This window comes from Diadema antillarum, unplaced genomic scaffold, assembly GCF_040938485.1.
Source record: "Diadema antillarum isolate AM-2024a unplaced genomic scaffold, OU_Dant_1.0 seq00001953_RagTag, whole genome shotgun sequence".
In the NCBI taxonomy this organism is placed as follows: Eukaryota; Metazoa; Echinodermata; class Echinoidea; order Diadematoida; family Diadematidae; genus Diadema; species Diadema antillarum.
The window spans coordinates 155,698-173,522 of NW_027272613.1; the positions used below are offsets into that span (position 1 = coordinate 155,698).

Sequence of the window (17,825 nt, forward strand, 5' to 3'; positions counted from 1 at the left end):
CAGAAGAAGCGTGCGTTTATCAGTGGAAAGTCACTTTGGTGTAAATTATGGGGCGCCAAATATCGCATGGGCTATTTCATTACGAAATGGCTCTTTAGTCGACAAAATGAACATGTCCTCGCAAAACAACTGGTTTTGTGAAAAAATTGACATTTCTTCAGCGGAATGACTGATTTCAAAATGCCATTTTATAGACAAAATTACTCATTTCGTAACGAAATAGCCAAGTGACACTTGGCACCTTATTGGTGCCCCATATCAAAGTCCCAAAATGGCCGCCACCGGCCAGCACTTCCGTTGACTTCAAAATTTGTACCCATAGTGCATGGTGTGTAGTGTGCGCTAAGTGCGCACAGCGCCCCTTCCACTATTACATTTATAGTTCAGTGGTTCCAACAATATACCCACTTATATGTACAGACATTACTCGCCTGGCGAGTTGCGACTAATACGAACACACGGATAAGGAAATACGCAAAGCATACAAAAGAGTTGCCGTTGATTATTGAAACATGTGAAACGTTAAGATTGGTTTTGTTTTTCTATTTCTTTTTCTTTTTTATTTCTCCAAGCAGGACCTATAGAAACAAATTAATTCAAAGCGTGCAAAAGCTTGGAAAAGCAAGAGAAACAAAATTAATCAATAAAGAGATTGCGAATTCCGCATCTATATCGGCATTGTCCTCTTTACAAAGGTTAGGTATTGAACGACATTGAACACTATGATCAAAGTTCCTTAAAAGGGCTCGTGTAGTATTTGTTGAGACCTAAATACAGGTTTTTTTAAATTTTTGGGTGAGATAATGAGAAACCTCTTATGAAATATTAAAGAGCATGTAATTCCAAGAGGAATTTAAAGTTTATTTGATGAAAATTGGTTATGATATGGCTTAGATACCCAAAACAGGGATATAGGCCTACAATGAAATGTGGGACCCACATTTTATTACGATCGCTTTGTTTTACTTTGTTTTTGGATGTCACGGCCATTCCAAAACCGATTTTTCATCAAATAAACTTTGAATTCCTCTTAGAATGGTATGCTTTGTACTATTTCATTGTGGTTTCTTTGTATCTCGCAAAAAGTTAAAAGCCAAACCCTCAGCTCCACCAATACTGTACCATCCCTTTAATAAAGGAAAAGGAAAGAAAACTTCGAGATTCAACTACTTCCTCGTCTTGACCCCGATTTTAATGATACTTCCTCTATTATCTTTGGTAATTTTATACTTTGTCTACTATATAGTCAACTACAGCATAATGCAACAGCGGAATTGTACTTTAAAGGACAAGTTCACAATTCTGTGGAATTAGTGAATGCAGCAATATTAGTCGAACACGTATACATCAGTGAGAGTTTGGGAAAAAATCAGACAATCCGTTCACAAGTTATGAATTTCTAAAGTGTCTACTCAGTCACTGCTGGATGAGAAGACTACTACAGTGTTAGATGTCACATGCGTGAAAATAAAAAGAGAATTTCACATGCATGATATTCTTATCTTTTGAAAAAAGGGCGCATTTCCTAGACTTGTCACTGAAATAATTATATATATTTTTTTATTTTTATATTAAAAATCGCTAAAGTACTCCCTATATATAAGAATGGAGATAAGTCTCAATGTTCAAATTATATGCCAATATCAGTTCTTCCTGCATTTTCAAAGATATTTGAGAGATTGGTATATAATAGAATGATGTCTTTTATTGAAAGAAATGATATTCTTTATAATAAACAATTTGGTTTTCGTTCTGGACGTTCAACTTATATGGCTATATTTGAGTTTATAAATAGAATTAGCAATACTTTTGAAAATGGTGATATCGCACTTGGCATTTTTTTTTTTTTTTTAGATTTATCAAAAGCTTTCGATAGCTTAGATCATACTATTCTCCTTCAAAAACTTTACTTTTATGGATTCAGAGGTTCAGTTTTGAGATGGTTTCATAGTTACTTAAGGAATAGGAAACAATTTGTTTATATCAATAACTCATATTCTTCAATGCTTGATATTTTTATTGGTGTTCCCCAAGGCTCTATCTTGGGACCCCTTTTATTTTTGTTATACATTAATGATGTGCAATATGCTAGTCAACAAATATGTCCTATAGTATTTGCTGATGACACAAATCTGTTTTTGTCGGGAAAAAATATGAATGATATATCACATATATTGACTTCTGAACTTCCTAAGGTTAGTTTGTGGTTTACTACCAATAGATTATTGATTAATATCAAGAAAACAAATTATATTATTTTCACAAAACAAAAAAGAAGAATTGATCCTAATGTGCTTAGAATATATATAAATGATATGCAAATACATCAGGTGCAACAGACAAAGTTTTTAGGAGCGGTCATTGATAACACTTTGTCTTGGTCTGCTCATGTAAATTACATTGTTTGTCGAGTTTCTCAAGTTATAGGTGTTCTCAGTAAACTGAGACATTTTGTTTCTTTAAGAATTCTGACAAATCTTTATAATACTATGATATTACCATATTTTACATACTGTAACTTGATATGGGGCACCTGTGCCAAATTTTTTTCAGATAAATTAGTGGTTTTACAGAAAAGAGTCATTCGCATTATTACTCACTCCCATCCAAGAACTCCAAGTGCACCTTTATTTCAAAAGCTTAATATACTCACGCTTGAACTCTATAAATTGCAAACTGGATCTTTTATGTATATGTTCTATCATGATCTTTTACCACCTGTATTTAATCAAATCTTTTTGTATAATGCATCAATTCATAATTATGATACTGGATTCTCTCAAAATATTCATTTACCGTTATTGAAATGTGCTGTCTCTCGTAAAACTATAAAATATACCGGACCCAAATTGTGGAATGAAATGCCTTTAGAAATACGACAATCACCTACCCTAAAGTCTTTCAAACGTAGATATAGGGATTATTTATTAAAAGCCTGATAAATGTATAGAATGAATAATTCAAGTGATAGGTTTGGCAGTGTGTGTGGGATGCTCGTTCTTTGATGATGATGTTTTATGCAATATATATATATATATATATATATATATATATATATGTAGTTTTACTTTTATATTATTGGAAATAAATGTTTCAATCTCATTCTGATGAGCTCCCCATCACTGCTAGCCATCCACTTGAAATTACTACACTCTACATTGTCTTTTTGAATTGTGTACTTGTTTATTGTTATTTGTATATTGTGATAACTGATAACTTTGTTTGATTGGGAGAGCTACCTCGAAAGGCCAATGGCCTATGTAGCCTCCTCCCCACTCATTACTTTGTTATTTATATGTCTTTTATGTAATAATGTGCATTTTTTTTGTATATTTTGTATTTCCTATGTGTCTCATGTTTGTCATTTGCCAACATGTGATTCTTTTATTGAGATGTGGAAAATAAATGAACAATAAGGGAAATATTATCCTCCTGTCTTCTGAAAGAGGCACGTTAAGCGTTCTTTTATTATGAGAGAAAAGTGAAAATATGTTGTATTTTCTTTATGTATTCTTTATATCATTGTACACGTGTGACATCACAAGCTGTGGTAGTCTTCTCATCCAGCAGTGACAGAGCAGAAACTTCAAAAATTCACAACTTTTGAACGGGTTGTCCAATTTTCCTCAAACTCTCACTGATGTGTTCTACTGACATTGCTGCACGCACTCAATTCACATGTCTATGAAGGTGAACTTGTCCTTTAAGCACAAGAGCGTTGACGGGTTGAAATAATAAAATGGTGCCTGAAGTGGCTGAGGAACTGGGCCCCGTATCATAAACTTGTTATCAGTGACAAGTTGTGATAGTCATGATAGTTGTTGTTACAGACTACTGAAATCCTTGCACCTGATTGGCTTGGAGAAAATTTGTCCTAGAAATGTGGCAGTTGTCTCTGATAACAAGTTTTGAAACGGGGCCCAGGAGTTTCCTTCCTGTCCCAGTTCAGATATTGAAAACAATTACGTATCCATCTGCGTTGGTATCATGAGAGTGGTGTGATATTCAAGAAGGTCACTGTTATCAGCACGCAAAGGCTGTCCTTTTTCTAGTTTATAGTAAGACCATAATAGGATATGTCACCCCCTTTTGACGTGAACTTAAAGGACAAGTCCACCTTCTTATACATGACGTGGATTGAGTGAATGCACCAAAATCAATGAAAGTTAGGGGAAAATAGGACAATCAGTTCAAAAAAGTTCTGAATTTTCAAAGTTTCTGTGCAGCCACGGCTGGATTAGAAGACTACTACAGTTTATGATGTCACATGCGTAGAACGATTATAAGGAAGATATAAAGAGAATTTCACAACATTCAATTTTTTTTTTGAAAAAAAAGCAACTTCCCTTGACTTGTCAGACATATGGATAATGTTATTACTCCTGTCTTTTGAAAGAGGCAAGTGTTCTTTTACCAGGGGAGAAAAGTGAAATACGTCGAATCTTCTTTATATTCTCTTTAAATTGTTCTACACATATGACACATGCCCGTGCACCAGACTGCTGTAGTAGTCTTCTCATCCAGCAGTTCAAGATCCATAACTTGCGAATGGATTGCCGATTTTCTTATAACTCTTCCCTGATCTGTTCTACTATACTGCCGTCTTCACTCAATCAATGAAGGTGAGCTTGTCCTTTAAAATCCAAAAAAGTAAGGTATCCGGATGCCCTATAGCTGTTCGTGACAGGAAACCACGTACACAAGATCCAAGACCTCGCAACATCCTGAGGTCACACTGTTAAACAATGTTCACAATTCTCTTTTTAATCGTGGCTCGTTCCTAATGAAACAATGTCTAAAGGAGGTCTCGCTTTTCCGTGCAAGGAGTACGTGTCACTGAAGAGTTTTCGCTAAAAGACTGGAAGACCGAGAATATGCGGAAGCAATTAGCTGTGATAGTCCCGTACTCGGACTCCTGTCCCCATACTTCACAGTTCCGCTTGCCTGTTAGGACGGAGGCGTGGGGACAAGACCGCTGGCTGGCTGGCTCACAACTCCTGCCCAGCATCGGGAACGAACGCTATTTAGGCCGAGTATCGTACTCGTTTTCCCCAGGACGGGGCGTTTCTCCGATTTGATCATGCGCAAAAACAACTTTTGCACACGGTACGCTCAACTACCGGCTGCGTCGTGTTGTAGCGAAAACCCTTTAGCGTGTGACATAAAGCGCATTTAAATAGAAGACTCCATTTTCTTTTACTTGTATTGATAGTATTGGTTGAGATTGAGATTCAGCCTTTAACTTTTTGCAAGATACTTTGAAACGACATTATGAAAATGTTAAAGAGCATGCAATTCTAAGGTTAAAGGTTCATTTGTTGAAAATCGGTTCTGAAATGTCTATGATATCCAAAAACAAGGTAAAAAAGTGATCCTAATTAAAGGTGGTTCCCACCTTTCATTAGGATCGTTTTGTTTGAATATCTCCGCCATTCCAAAACCAATGGTCATCGAATAAACTTTCAATTCCTGCTAGAATTCTTTGCTCTTTCAAATTTCATAAAGAGGTTTCTCATTTCAAAAAAGGTTTCTCGATCATTACCAAAAATTATCAAAAAAAAAACAAAACAAAAAAACAAAAAACGTTGGAAACCTGTAGTCCCATCTAAACCGAGACTATCTTATCCCTTTAATTATTATCATTGACATGTGTTAAAACTTAAAAATAAAGAAATATGAACTTTATAAAAAAAATAGTAACATACATGTATATACACACACGTGTAACCCACCCGAAACGAAAAAAAATCCAACAAACAAAAAACATATAGAAATACACACACACGCATACCCACATAACCCAAACACACACACACACGTTTGTCAGTATTTCTTGTTTCAGATTTAATAATACAATAGATCTAGAATAGATAAAAAGGTATCTTCATGTATCAAATATACGAATACACACATGCACGCAAACACACACAATTACTTGGGTTTTTTTTTTTTTGAAAACAGAAAATGATGATATATTCTGGTATTACTATGGTACATATACACAGTGACAATATTACTGAATTTGAACCCCAGCACAGTAGAGCAATAACCAAAATGTAAAAATCAGCAATCAGCTGTGATAGTCCCCGTACTCCCGTCCCCATATCTAGGCAGTTCCGCTTTCCTGTTAGGGCGGCTCAGGCGTGTGGACAAGACCGCTGATTGGCTGGTTGGCTGGATGGGTGGGTGGCTCCCTCCTGCCCAGCATCGAGACCGAACGCTACTTAGTATTTTGGCCGAGTATCGTACATGTACTTGTAAACTTCCCCAGGACGCGACTGGGCGTTTCTCGGCACTGATCATGCGCAGAAACAAATTTTGCACACGGCACGCTAAACTACCGGCTGCGTCGTGTAGCGAAAACTCCTTAGTGTGTGACGTACGGCGCATTTAAAGGTACTGTTTACCACTGGGAGCAGTGATTTAAAAATGTTCGAGATATCATATTTGATGCACACGTGCAGGTCTGTTGTATCACAAAACATCCCACCACGTAAAAATTGCATTAAAGCCTAAAATATACGGAGGTATCAATACTTTGCTCAATAAACCATAACTGTAGATAGTTTAGTCTAGAAACAGTTTGATTATAACTACTGTTCACATCGTGTATATTCAGCAATACTTAACATTAATTATACTGATTCAAATTTCGTACACTGGTTGTTTCTATCCCTAACTCACATTTTGGAACTATTTTGAAGCACTAAAGCTGGGTTTTTGTTTCATCTGCAAATGGTAGATTATGCCTTTAAATAGAAGACTCCATTTTTCTTTTACAGGGATGGATAGTATTGGTTGAGACTAGAATTCAGCCTCTAAATTTTTGCAAGATACTTAGAAATGACTTTATGAAATGTTAAAGAGCTTGAAATTCTTAGAGGAATTGAACATTTATTTCTTGAAAATCAGTTTTGAATTGGCTGAGGTACTAGGTATCCAAAAACAAAGTAAAAAAACAGTGATCCTAATAAAAGTTGGGTCCCACTCTACTAGGATCGCTTTTCTTTTTTAATATCAGAGCCATTTAGAAACAATTTTCATTGAATAAACATTGAATTCCTGCTAGAATTCTTTGCTCTCTCAAGTTTCATGAGAGGTTTTCCATTTCATGCAAAAGTTTCTCATCATCTGAAGAAAAAAACAAACAAACTATCACACAAAACGATGGAAACCTGTAGTCCGATCTCAACCGAAACTGTCTCATTCCTATAATCTGTTATTGTCACTGAAATGTGATAAAATTAGACATGAAGAAATAAGAAATATAGAGGAAACTAGAATGTCGCTATGGTGACTGGTATGCCTCCACCATTATTAATGGTCCTCCTAATAGGTCTATAGTACAATGTCTCCATAATGAGTGATGACAGTTTTACATAATTGGCAAAATATTAAAATGACTGATTTGTCACAGATTTCCTAAATGTTCACTTTCCCTGAACTAGGTTTAATTGGATGAATGACTAAGTTGTCTATGAGTGCAGGTATTCGGGAATTTGAGGACTTTTACTTGACTTTTGACCCTTTTATACGTTTTAGCACTGAGTACTTTTCAAGGCATGGAGAAAAAAAAGTGTAGCTTCAGCATTTAAACCTGGCCTTTGAAACTTGACCTTGTGATCCTAAAGTTCCCAAAAGAAACACTGTCAGGCAGAACATGCATAAATATGTACTAAGTTTCATGATGATACCTTGAGTCACTCTCGAGATACGGAGGAAGAACTGAAATTGAGCACTTTCACCTGACCTTTGACTTTTGGCAAGAAACTTCCCAGAGAATCTCTATTGGGTAATACATGTATATATCCAGTTTCAAGGAAAATCCTGCAGGTATTGCATAATTATGAGGGAAGTGGTGATATCTTGAGGAGCTGACGGTGACCTTTGATCTGGTCCTTGATCCATGATGACCAAATTCCCTAGATAATTACTGCCAGTCAGTACATGCATATAGACTAAGTTCCATGAAGGTACCTTGAACCATTTTAAAGATATGGAGAAATAAAACATGAAATTTCACAATTTTGACTAGACCTTTGACCTTCGACCTTTTACCTCATGACTCAAAACTCTCTTTGGAGAATATTTATACGGTAACATGTATAAACTACGTTTAACCCTGCCAACCAGGTTCTTTGAGGGACTTGAAACCACGGGGGGGGGGGGGGGCATTTGGATCTTGGTCGTGGATCGCGAGATCCTCTCGAAAATTTGCACTAAGGTAGAGGCCAATGTAATTTAAAAGACTGTATAGGTACACTGTAAAAAAATCGGTGTTAGATTTAACACCACGGGTGTTAAATCTAACACCGATCAAACTTCAATAAAGGACCACACCCACAGGTGTTAAAAATGCACTGTGATGGTGTTGAAAAGTGTTCACCTGACACTTCGTGGTGTTAATTTGACACTATACCTGGTGTTATTTTGACACTGTACTGGGAAATGACAGCACATGGTGTTGATTTGATATTTATTGGTGTTAATATCAATGGTTTAACACCCGTCCAGCTTCAATAAGAAACCACACCAGCTGGTGTTACTTTGGTGTAAATTTATTTTCACATTTTTTCAAAAATCTAGTATTTTAATGTAAAATTCTTGATCGTCTTGCTTAAATTAAAAATCAACAAGAAGTGCAGTTACTAAGAAACTCTTCAAAAAAACAGTTTAAAATTTGGAAATGACACCCGGGGGTGTTAATTTAACACCATAAATGAGCACCGAAAATTTAACACCAGCTCGGTGTTCACTATTTAACACCGGACTTTTTGCAGTGTAGATTTTTCATATCTTAATTTATGTATTTCATATTATTTATTTTATGCTAATTCATGCAAAAATAATTGTTTGCCTATAAATCAAAAAATATAGCTCCAGGGCTTCTAGATTTTGATGAACATATTCTTTTCAAAATAGTCAACAATAATATTGAAGCAAAAATACGGCTTCATAATTATTTCTTACGAATTTAATTGTTTTTGTTTATTGAATTTCTTATGTATTTTTTGTTTTTTTTCTTTTTGTTTTTTGTCGCAGAAACTTTTCAAAACATAATCAGGCTAAAATAGATCATTATCAGCCATTGAAAGTTAAAAAATATTTTTTTTTAAATAATCAATTGCTAAACCACAATTTACATTGGATTTGTACACAAAATCATGTTTTTGAGCAATTTTTGGATCGACGAATTTTTTTTCAAAGGGGCGTGGATTCAAAAAGGTATGCCCGGGAACAACTAATTTGGTCTCAATAGTTCGCGATACTTGAAAGAAAAAAAGTCATAACATGTCGCGGCGAGAGCATCACGCGTTGCGGAATAATCACACGAAACGTCGGGGGAGGAATAGGGTTACAGAAAATACCTTTGGGAATTGCATGGCTATGGGGGAAATTGAAGCGAAATTTGAGCACTTGACCTTGACATTTTGACCTTTAATCTTGAGCATGTGCAACTAAAAGTTGGCACAACTTTGCGTACTCATACATAACACGCAAAGTTTCATTAGGATTTTTTTAGTTACGCTGTCCACAAAATTGATTACGGACGGACGGACAAACCGACAGCATTAAGCCTCCGGCACCACTTCGTAGCGGAGGCATAAAAATATAAGCAACATACACGCACGTGTAACCCACCCCAACTGGAAAAAAAGAAAGAAATAGAAACACACACACGCATAAATCATCATACTCACATAACCCACGAACATACTCTTGTTACAATTTTCTTTTTCAGATTTTATATAAAATACAATGTATCTAGAATATATAAAAAGGATAATCATGTATTGGTTTTTACATCTAAAATCATTAACATACGAATACACACGTGCATGCACACACACACGATTTCTTGGTGTTTTTGTTTCTTAATACAAAAAGAAATAATATATCCAGGTATCACAATATATAAACACAAGTGACAATATCATTCGATTTGATCCTTAACACAGTATAACAAAAATGTCAAAAAAAAGAAGAAAAGGAGCTTTATTTCTTCAAACTATTGTCACAAAATAATCACAATTTTAGAGAAAATGAACGAAGGACTTGAAAGTAGGCGTAGTTATTTTAGTTTTTATGAAGACTTCTCGTTCACAGACACAGGAACATACATCACGTATTTTGCAGGCACAAAGATTTGTTGGTCGCAATAAGTCTTCGTTATTATTTTTTGTTGTTTCCCTGCTGCTTGATTGATGACGTAAAGAGGACGAATTACTGCAGGCCATTAAAAGGGCAAACGTGGAAATCGAGGCAATGCAGACCACTAGTGGCATTTTAAGTGTTCAGCGTATGCAAGATACCTATACATTGTTGTCATGTGTCAGTACGCGTCCAACGTACAGTAGCTGGATCGATGACGTAATGAGGACGGTTGCTACAGGTCATTAGAAGGGTAGAACATGGAAGTCAGGACATTGCATAAACAGCAGGAAAGCATGTACAGTTTCTAGCGAATTAAAAAAAAAAACACAAATCTTTGTGAGTCGGAAGGGCGTTTGTGTCAAGACAGCTAATGTGAGAGTCACCTCTTTGTTTAAAGGAATGGTATAGTTTTGGTTCCGATTGCAATTCGGGTTTTCGAAACGAAAGCAATCTTAATGGAATGTGATCCGTTATGCACATACGTGTACTTGCAGTGACGAAGCGACACATTGATCATTTATTGCATATATCATGTTGAAACGAGAAACATTACCGTTTATTGTTTCTTGGCATTTACAAATTTCCCGAGAATATATATTGATTCCCACTATCAAGATGAAAGCAATAAGTATAGATCAAGTTTCCGTTAAAAGAAATGTCTACTCGTTTAACGGAAATGTGTACGCGGCAATTCTGTTCATTAACATGGGTAACATGAATGGGAACAGATTTTTTTTAACATTTACATAAATGTTGATTAACACGAGTGTCTGATTTAAGGGTGTCCGATTAAAGGGTGTCGGATAAGGGGGTACCAGATTTTGCGAGCAAAACAGTATGAGACACGGAACGGGATACAGTGTCATATCTTTTTATTATTATTATTTTGATACCAACGTGGTGGTTATGCTACTTTACATAGATGAAAGTCATGGGCCTGTTTCATAAAACTTATCATCAGTGACAGCTGCCACATTTCTATGACAAATTTACTCTCAGCCAATCAGATCGAGGAGGTTTTATACAGTGAGTTCCAACTGACTGCAATTATTCAAACAGTTGTCAGATTTCTGTTGATGTACAAAAGAGTTCCACAGGTGCACTTATGCCTTTGATGATCGACGTTCCAAGCCGCCGTCTTGATGAGCAATCTGGGGGGCGTTTCATCAACGAGTTCGTCGGAGGTTTTCACCGACATATTTGCCATCATCCAATCAGACGCAAGGATTTACACTGACAACTGTTAAAAGCTAATGAAATCCTTGCGTCTGATTGGCTGATAGGCAAATTTGTCGGTGAAAACCTCCGACGAACTCGTTGATGAAATGCCCCCCTGAAGATTCATTTTGAACGTTATCCTAATGTTGGCCATATTTTGCTTATTTATTCATTAAATGAAATGGAATCTCACTTAATAATAAAGCATGTAAAACAAAAGTCAATTCCGTTCAGAAATTTGCGCAAAAGTGTAAATCAGAGCTGATTTATGTGAAAATGTTTATAACTGTACCATATCCTGGAAAGCTGCATGGTTTTATCATTTCTTTATTATTTTTATTTTATTTACCCACCCAAACGAAACTAACATGTAATAATCTTCAAGTATAATTCTTTATTGATAGATAATCAGATTAGTGCCCGCGTATGCCCAGTCGAGTAATTTTCATCTTCATTTCAGCATTTTTCCTCAATTTCTGTTCGCTCATCCTCGTGTCTGTACCACCAGGGAGGTGTTAGAAAAGGAGAGACAACTCCTGCTCTCCTTTGAAGGCATGCGCGGCACCGCCGAGAAGTTATGCGCTTAACTATCCACATACAGGTGGAAATCAGGTGCTTTGACAAAAGAGAGCATCAATAATCGGGACTAGCGCTCTCACATCTAGAAATACTTGCCCCTACTGCATTTCGCTCGCTCTCTCTTTCAATGTGATGGCAACAATGAATTTGTGTACCTTGAATTGCAGCAGCGAATCAAAATGCAGTGTAAAACTGACAATTTTAACAGCAAATAGTCTAAAAGCATTGCACGATGGTTCGCGCTTTAGCGGCGTACTTTATTTAAAAGATCAAAATATCCCAGATTAAAGGATAGAAAACTAACATGCGGAAATGTGCGCATTATAGAAAAAGATTAGGTTTTTAAGATGGCCTAATTTTCATTTCATTTCAATTTGCACATTACGAAGAAACTAGAAGTACATGTTTATAATATTGAATTCTTTCCTAAACTACTCTTAATCAATTCGAATATTTCATTTAAAATTTTACGGGGGAAATAAGGCTTGTAATTCAAAGAAAGGTGAAATGCGTTCTCCGTCTCCGAACTTCGCCTTGCAACTAGAGCGGTGCAGAGCATGACTTCAAAGCTGGCGTATAGTGGAATGCTAGACATCCCATTGTAACGCTTTGAACCAAAACATGTGTTTGCATGAATTACGAAGAGTTGTCTCTCCTTTTCTAACACCTCCCTGGTACCACCTAGCTTTTATAAGAAGGGATAGCGAAAAGTAATTGCAATCACAAAGACATATCTTCCTTTGAAAGTGGCTGGCGATTATGCAATGAGACACGAGTCAATTGTCTTCGTATCGGCGCAGCAGATCCTGTTTGGCACATGCTTCAATTTTTTTTTTTTTTGAGCGACGGCGTATTCGAACATAGATCAAATAGTCCATGGGCCAGGCCAGATGTTGGTACCACCTGAGGTGGCAAAACCTTTTTGCTGTCATTTTGTTTGTCTGGCATAGATATGCTAATCAAGCTATGATAGCATTTCCAAATGAGTAGCTTAGTCATAATAAATGAATTTTGAACCAATTTGGTCTTGTTGATATATTCCTATACTTCTGAATCGAAACTAACCGCTATACAAAGAAGAGCACTGTCTTCTATGTTCACAGGTGTTCTGTTGTAAACGCGGTGCACTCAGTCTTTATTCAAGGCAGCGAAGCGAATATCCAAAGGTTATGATGTCCACAGCGCTTAGTCTAATATTCAAGACGGCGAAGGGAATATCCAAAGCTTATAATATAGTGTATATCCCTTTCTCTAAAAACAACAACAACAAACAAGCAATTCCTAGTGAATTTTACCGTATTTTCCAATTATTTGTCATTTTCCGGTGCAAACGCGACGGTGAAAACGCTAATACCACCCCCCCTGTCGTCGGTTTATTTCCATCCAACAATGAAAGATAATGCAAAAACAATGTACCGGTACACTACAATGCATTATGATAAACAATGTTGTAAATGGACAGAGGGATTTTTGTTTAAAACTGATGTATTTGTTGAGAGGGTAGTATAAAAACAGTACAGATAATCCCTTTTATTAGGAACTTTAGATATGATAACGGTACATTGTTCTGGATAAAGACTAAGCGCACCGCGTTTACAACAGAACACCTGTGGACATACAGAAGACAGTGCTCTTCTTTGTATAGCGGTTAGTTTTGATTCAAAAGTATAGGGATATAAAAACGAGACCAAATTGGTTAAAAATTCATTTATTATGACTAAGCTACTCATTTGGAAATGCTATCATAGCTTGATAAGCATATCTATGTCCGACAAACAAAATGACACCAAAAGGTTTTGCCACCTCAGGTGGTACCAATATTAACCCATTTTTCGGGTCTTGGCCCATGGACTAAAAGGGAATAACTCTGTTGTTACTCCATCTCTTCAACCTCCTTGATCAAATGCAAGGATTGCAGTACCTTGTCACATCTATGACAACTTGTCATGAAACAGGCCCCAGGATACATCTGCATTGCATGGTATGTACTTGCATTCTCTCACTGTGATTTGAATAACATTGTTTTCAAAAAGGCGAAGTAAAGAACAAGTGCAAGTTCAAACAAGGAGGTTTAAGAGATGGAGTTCCAACTGGCTGTAATTATTCAAACAGCTGCCATTTTTCTATTGATGCACAAAAAGAATTCCACAGGTGCATTTGTGCCTTTGATGATCAGGGTTTCATGCCACCGTCTTTTTTGAGCAATCTGAAGATTCATTTTAGACTCTAACATTATATTGTCTATATTCTGTTTGTTTATTTGTCAAATAGAATGAATGTTCTCTTAATAAACCACATGAAACAAAAGTAAATCCCGTTCTAGATTATGTGCAAAAAAGAAAACCTAAGCTGTATGTCGTGAAAATGTTTGAAACTGTACTCTCACTACAAAGCCGATTTTATCATCTTTCCAATCGCTTGCGACAAATCAAACTGATTTGGTATAGTGCTTTATATTATGTTAGATTAGTGTAAAGTCATTTAAAAAACGAGTTATTTTGATTTTCATTTCATCAACTTTTGTACAATTTTTATTCGCACATCCCCGTGCCTGTACTATTAATGTGCCGCTTGTTTTCTAAGAAGGGACGGCGAAAAGCTGCGCAATTACTGTCATAAAGACATCTTCCTTTGAGAGTGACGAGTCATGATGCAATGCCACATGAATCAATTGTCTTCCTATTCTATCTGTGAGGCAGCTCCAGTTTAGCACATGCTTCAAATATTTCTGAGTGGCGGCATGGAGCATGGATCAAAGGGAATGAGACTGTAATTGTTACTCCATTTTCTCAAACCTCCTTGGTTCAACTAGAGCATGTCCAGAATGTACCCTTTATATTCTTTGTTTTCGTTTGCTTTGTTGTTATTGTTTTCGATCACGCATAATTTTGAAAAAGGCGTGAGCGTGAAAGACATCTTGACATTATGTTAATCATTGGAGAAGGCGGTTCCTCTCAAGTTCAATGTCTATAAATAGTGGAAACAGTGCACGTAATATGAGATTTTCAACATGGCAAGTCCACGAAAAGTGTACATTGTGCAGAAATTCGAAGAGAGGACCAGGCGAGGAAATGTTAGCAAATTTGTGGTGGGAACGTTATACATGGTTAGGGGATGGAAAGGGGAAAAGAGTACCCTCAGTGTTACGTTAATAACTATGGGTCAGATCAGGCGAGGAGTCTGCTGGAAAGTGAATCAGGACAGAGACTCATCATTACCAATCTTCAAGAGAGTCCGGAAAACAATACGACTGACAGGAAAAAGTAAGGTAAGTTAGCAATTAATGTTTCATGTCAGTATAAGGCCTACTAGTAAGTACAGACTGTGCAAGATGCATGATTTAAAGGCATAACATTACAATGTCGCAATGATTGAAAAAAAAAAAGTTCCGATTACTGTATTACATTTGATGCATATTATGTGTGGGTCAGTTGCATTACCAAACATTGATTTTTACTGCGTTTTGTAGATCTTCACCAAAGTGAGCATCTTTGATGTAGAGAATGAGCTGATAGACGACCAGAGGGGCGCAACCAGCGCACGCCCCCCTTTTATTTTTCGTTAAAAACAAAAGAAATAAAAAGAAAAAAATGAAATGAAACCCGGAAAGGGTACCAAAAATAATTAGTTACGCCCCCCCCCCCCCCCCCCCTTACAGAATTCCTGGATCCGCCCCTGGTTTCAGTCGCCGAGGCAAGAGGAGCTCCCCTCAAAAGACGATTAAGTATGTGTGGAGACATCACGGAAGTGAGTACATTTTTTTTAATACACTATCAAACCATTATTTTGTGCAGTTTTCTACCGGCAAAATATCGTTCGAAAATGGCGTAGTTTTTGTTCGTTCATCTTTCATATGAGGTTTCTGTTCATCTCACCAAAAATGTTAGAAACCTGAAATTATGTGTCAGCCAAAACTATACGATCCCTTTAAAGGAGACCTCCGGATGATTTTCAGATTTTTACAATAGGCGTTTTCACATTATTTTAATTTCCCAAGTCAGAAAATAGCGCGCTATTTCGAAACATCGGGCTGATGTGAAAACGCCTATTGAGCAGCTATAGATTAGTTATACTAAGGACAAAGTTCGGGCATTTGTGATAATTGTGATGAAGAATAAGAATATTTTCAACATTTAGAGCAAATTGCAATGAACAAGGATGATGACATGGCAGAGTCACCATAAGAATGCATGAGTTGGGGCTCGAGAAAGCAGTGCAATAGAATAAGGCATGCAACGATTATACACAGGTGAACTCGCAAGCAAGCGGTATTGTAATGGAATTACACTGCTACATTTCCGAAATATTATGTGAACCTCCTATGTCATCATCCTTGTTCAGTGTAATTTGTTGTTTAAGCCTAGATGGTTTTTCAAAGTATCGTTTCTCTGCTCAAGAACCACACTAAATTCCACAAATCTATACATGGAGTTGTCGATTTATGTATTACATGATGGGAAATGATGAAAATCGTCTAAAATGTCCCTTTAATATGGGTAGGGACCCTACAACATAATCGCGTCAAAAGAAAAAAGAAAAGCCGACACGTAAACATAATTCCAATTTACAGCGCCAAAGGGCTATGTGCTCACGTCACTTTGGACAAGTTACGTGTGCGGTATTTAACAATCATGAAAACTCGTCGAGGTAAACATCATATCTAAATATTCTGTACCGTTTATCAGTCATCCATTACAATAATGCATAGGCCTACAATACATGTCAGGTGTGCATAGTACAGTACCTGATGTGGGAAACGAATGTACAGTGTATCTTGCTCGGTGAACGGGAGTTCACGTCCGATTAACGAATTGCAGTCAACAATTGTTTTACATAAAATGACCCATGATAGTAATTAGAGAAATTTGACAGTTCAGAGATAAATTTCTATCTATTTTTTTTTTTTTAGTAATAGTTTTGCTGAGCTTGAAACAACGGTGCCTACTTTTGAGATCGTAAACATGTAGGTTGACCATGTATGAATACATGACGTTTAGATAGTTGCCACCGTCTAGCTATAAGAGACTATATATATATTTTTTGTATGTTTCTTGGGACATTTGCTTCATTTTTACATCTGCCAATGAATGACGTTAGATGCTTTACATCCAAATGGCGTTAATTTGGTTTTGTTTTGTATGTTTGTATGAAAAAAAAAACCCACCATAAGTTGTCAACTTATATCTAAATACAACTTTTGAACTGAGAGTACTTATCGTTTGGTTAGAGTAATGATATTATAATCTTCGGTTTTGACATTTCGTTTCCCCTGCTTTCTTTATAGGCAGGGGACCTTGCACAGACAGCAAAGTATAAAGAAAATAGATGAAAATAGAAAGTGATGGATCCATATTGGATGTCATACTCTGGGGGAAGCTGCTGCGGTAGGCAAGGACCTCACCTCTCGAAACAAAGTGACAGTTGAGATAACTGCCGTCATCAAAGAGGACGGACGGGTTTCCACTACTCGTTCAAGCAAGATTGAGGTAAATTTTCATTTTACAAAAAATGCAATGTTACTTTCTATTAGCAGGCATTTCAAAGTCACGATTCACACACACACACACACACACACACACACACACACACACACACACAAATCCTATTCGGATCTCATTTGGCATTATACATGTAAAGTTATTGGTTCTGTTTATGTTAAAATATTCAAATGCTCCAGTGTATGCCAGATCGCCCGGGATCTGATCTACGGTGATCCGGGAAGAGATCTTGTGTTGATGCTTTGGGTATTCTTGGACATACGGGAGGCCAACACGGTAACTTTTGGAGGTCAAAAACGTCTGGCATCATCAGGGGACTGTCGTGTTACACGAGCAAGCGGGGATGGATCCGTGTGGCTGCTGTGTAGCTGCCAT

At 36.8% G+C, this 17,825-nt stretch overlaps 1 protein-coding gene across 1 annotated transcript in view; it reads right to left on the reverse strand.

Annotated features, from left to right (window-relative positions):
- LOC139713364 (echinolectin 1-like) overlaps nt 1–17,825 on the reverse strand; it is a 34,560-nt gene extending 16,735 nt beyond the window's left edge. The window contains exon 1 of the mRNA XM_071625101.1: nt 17,780–17,825. Coding sequence (XP_071481202.1) covers nt 17,780–17,825 — 46 coding nt within the window. The remainder of the gene's footprint in view (nt 1–17,779) is intronic.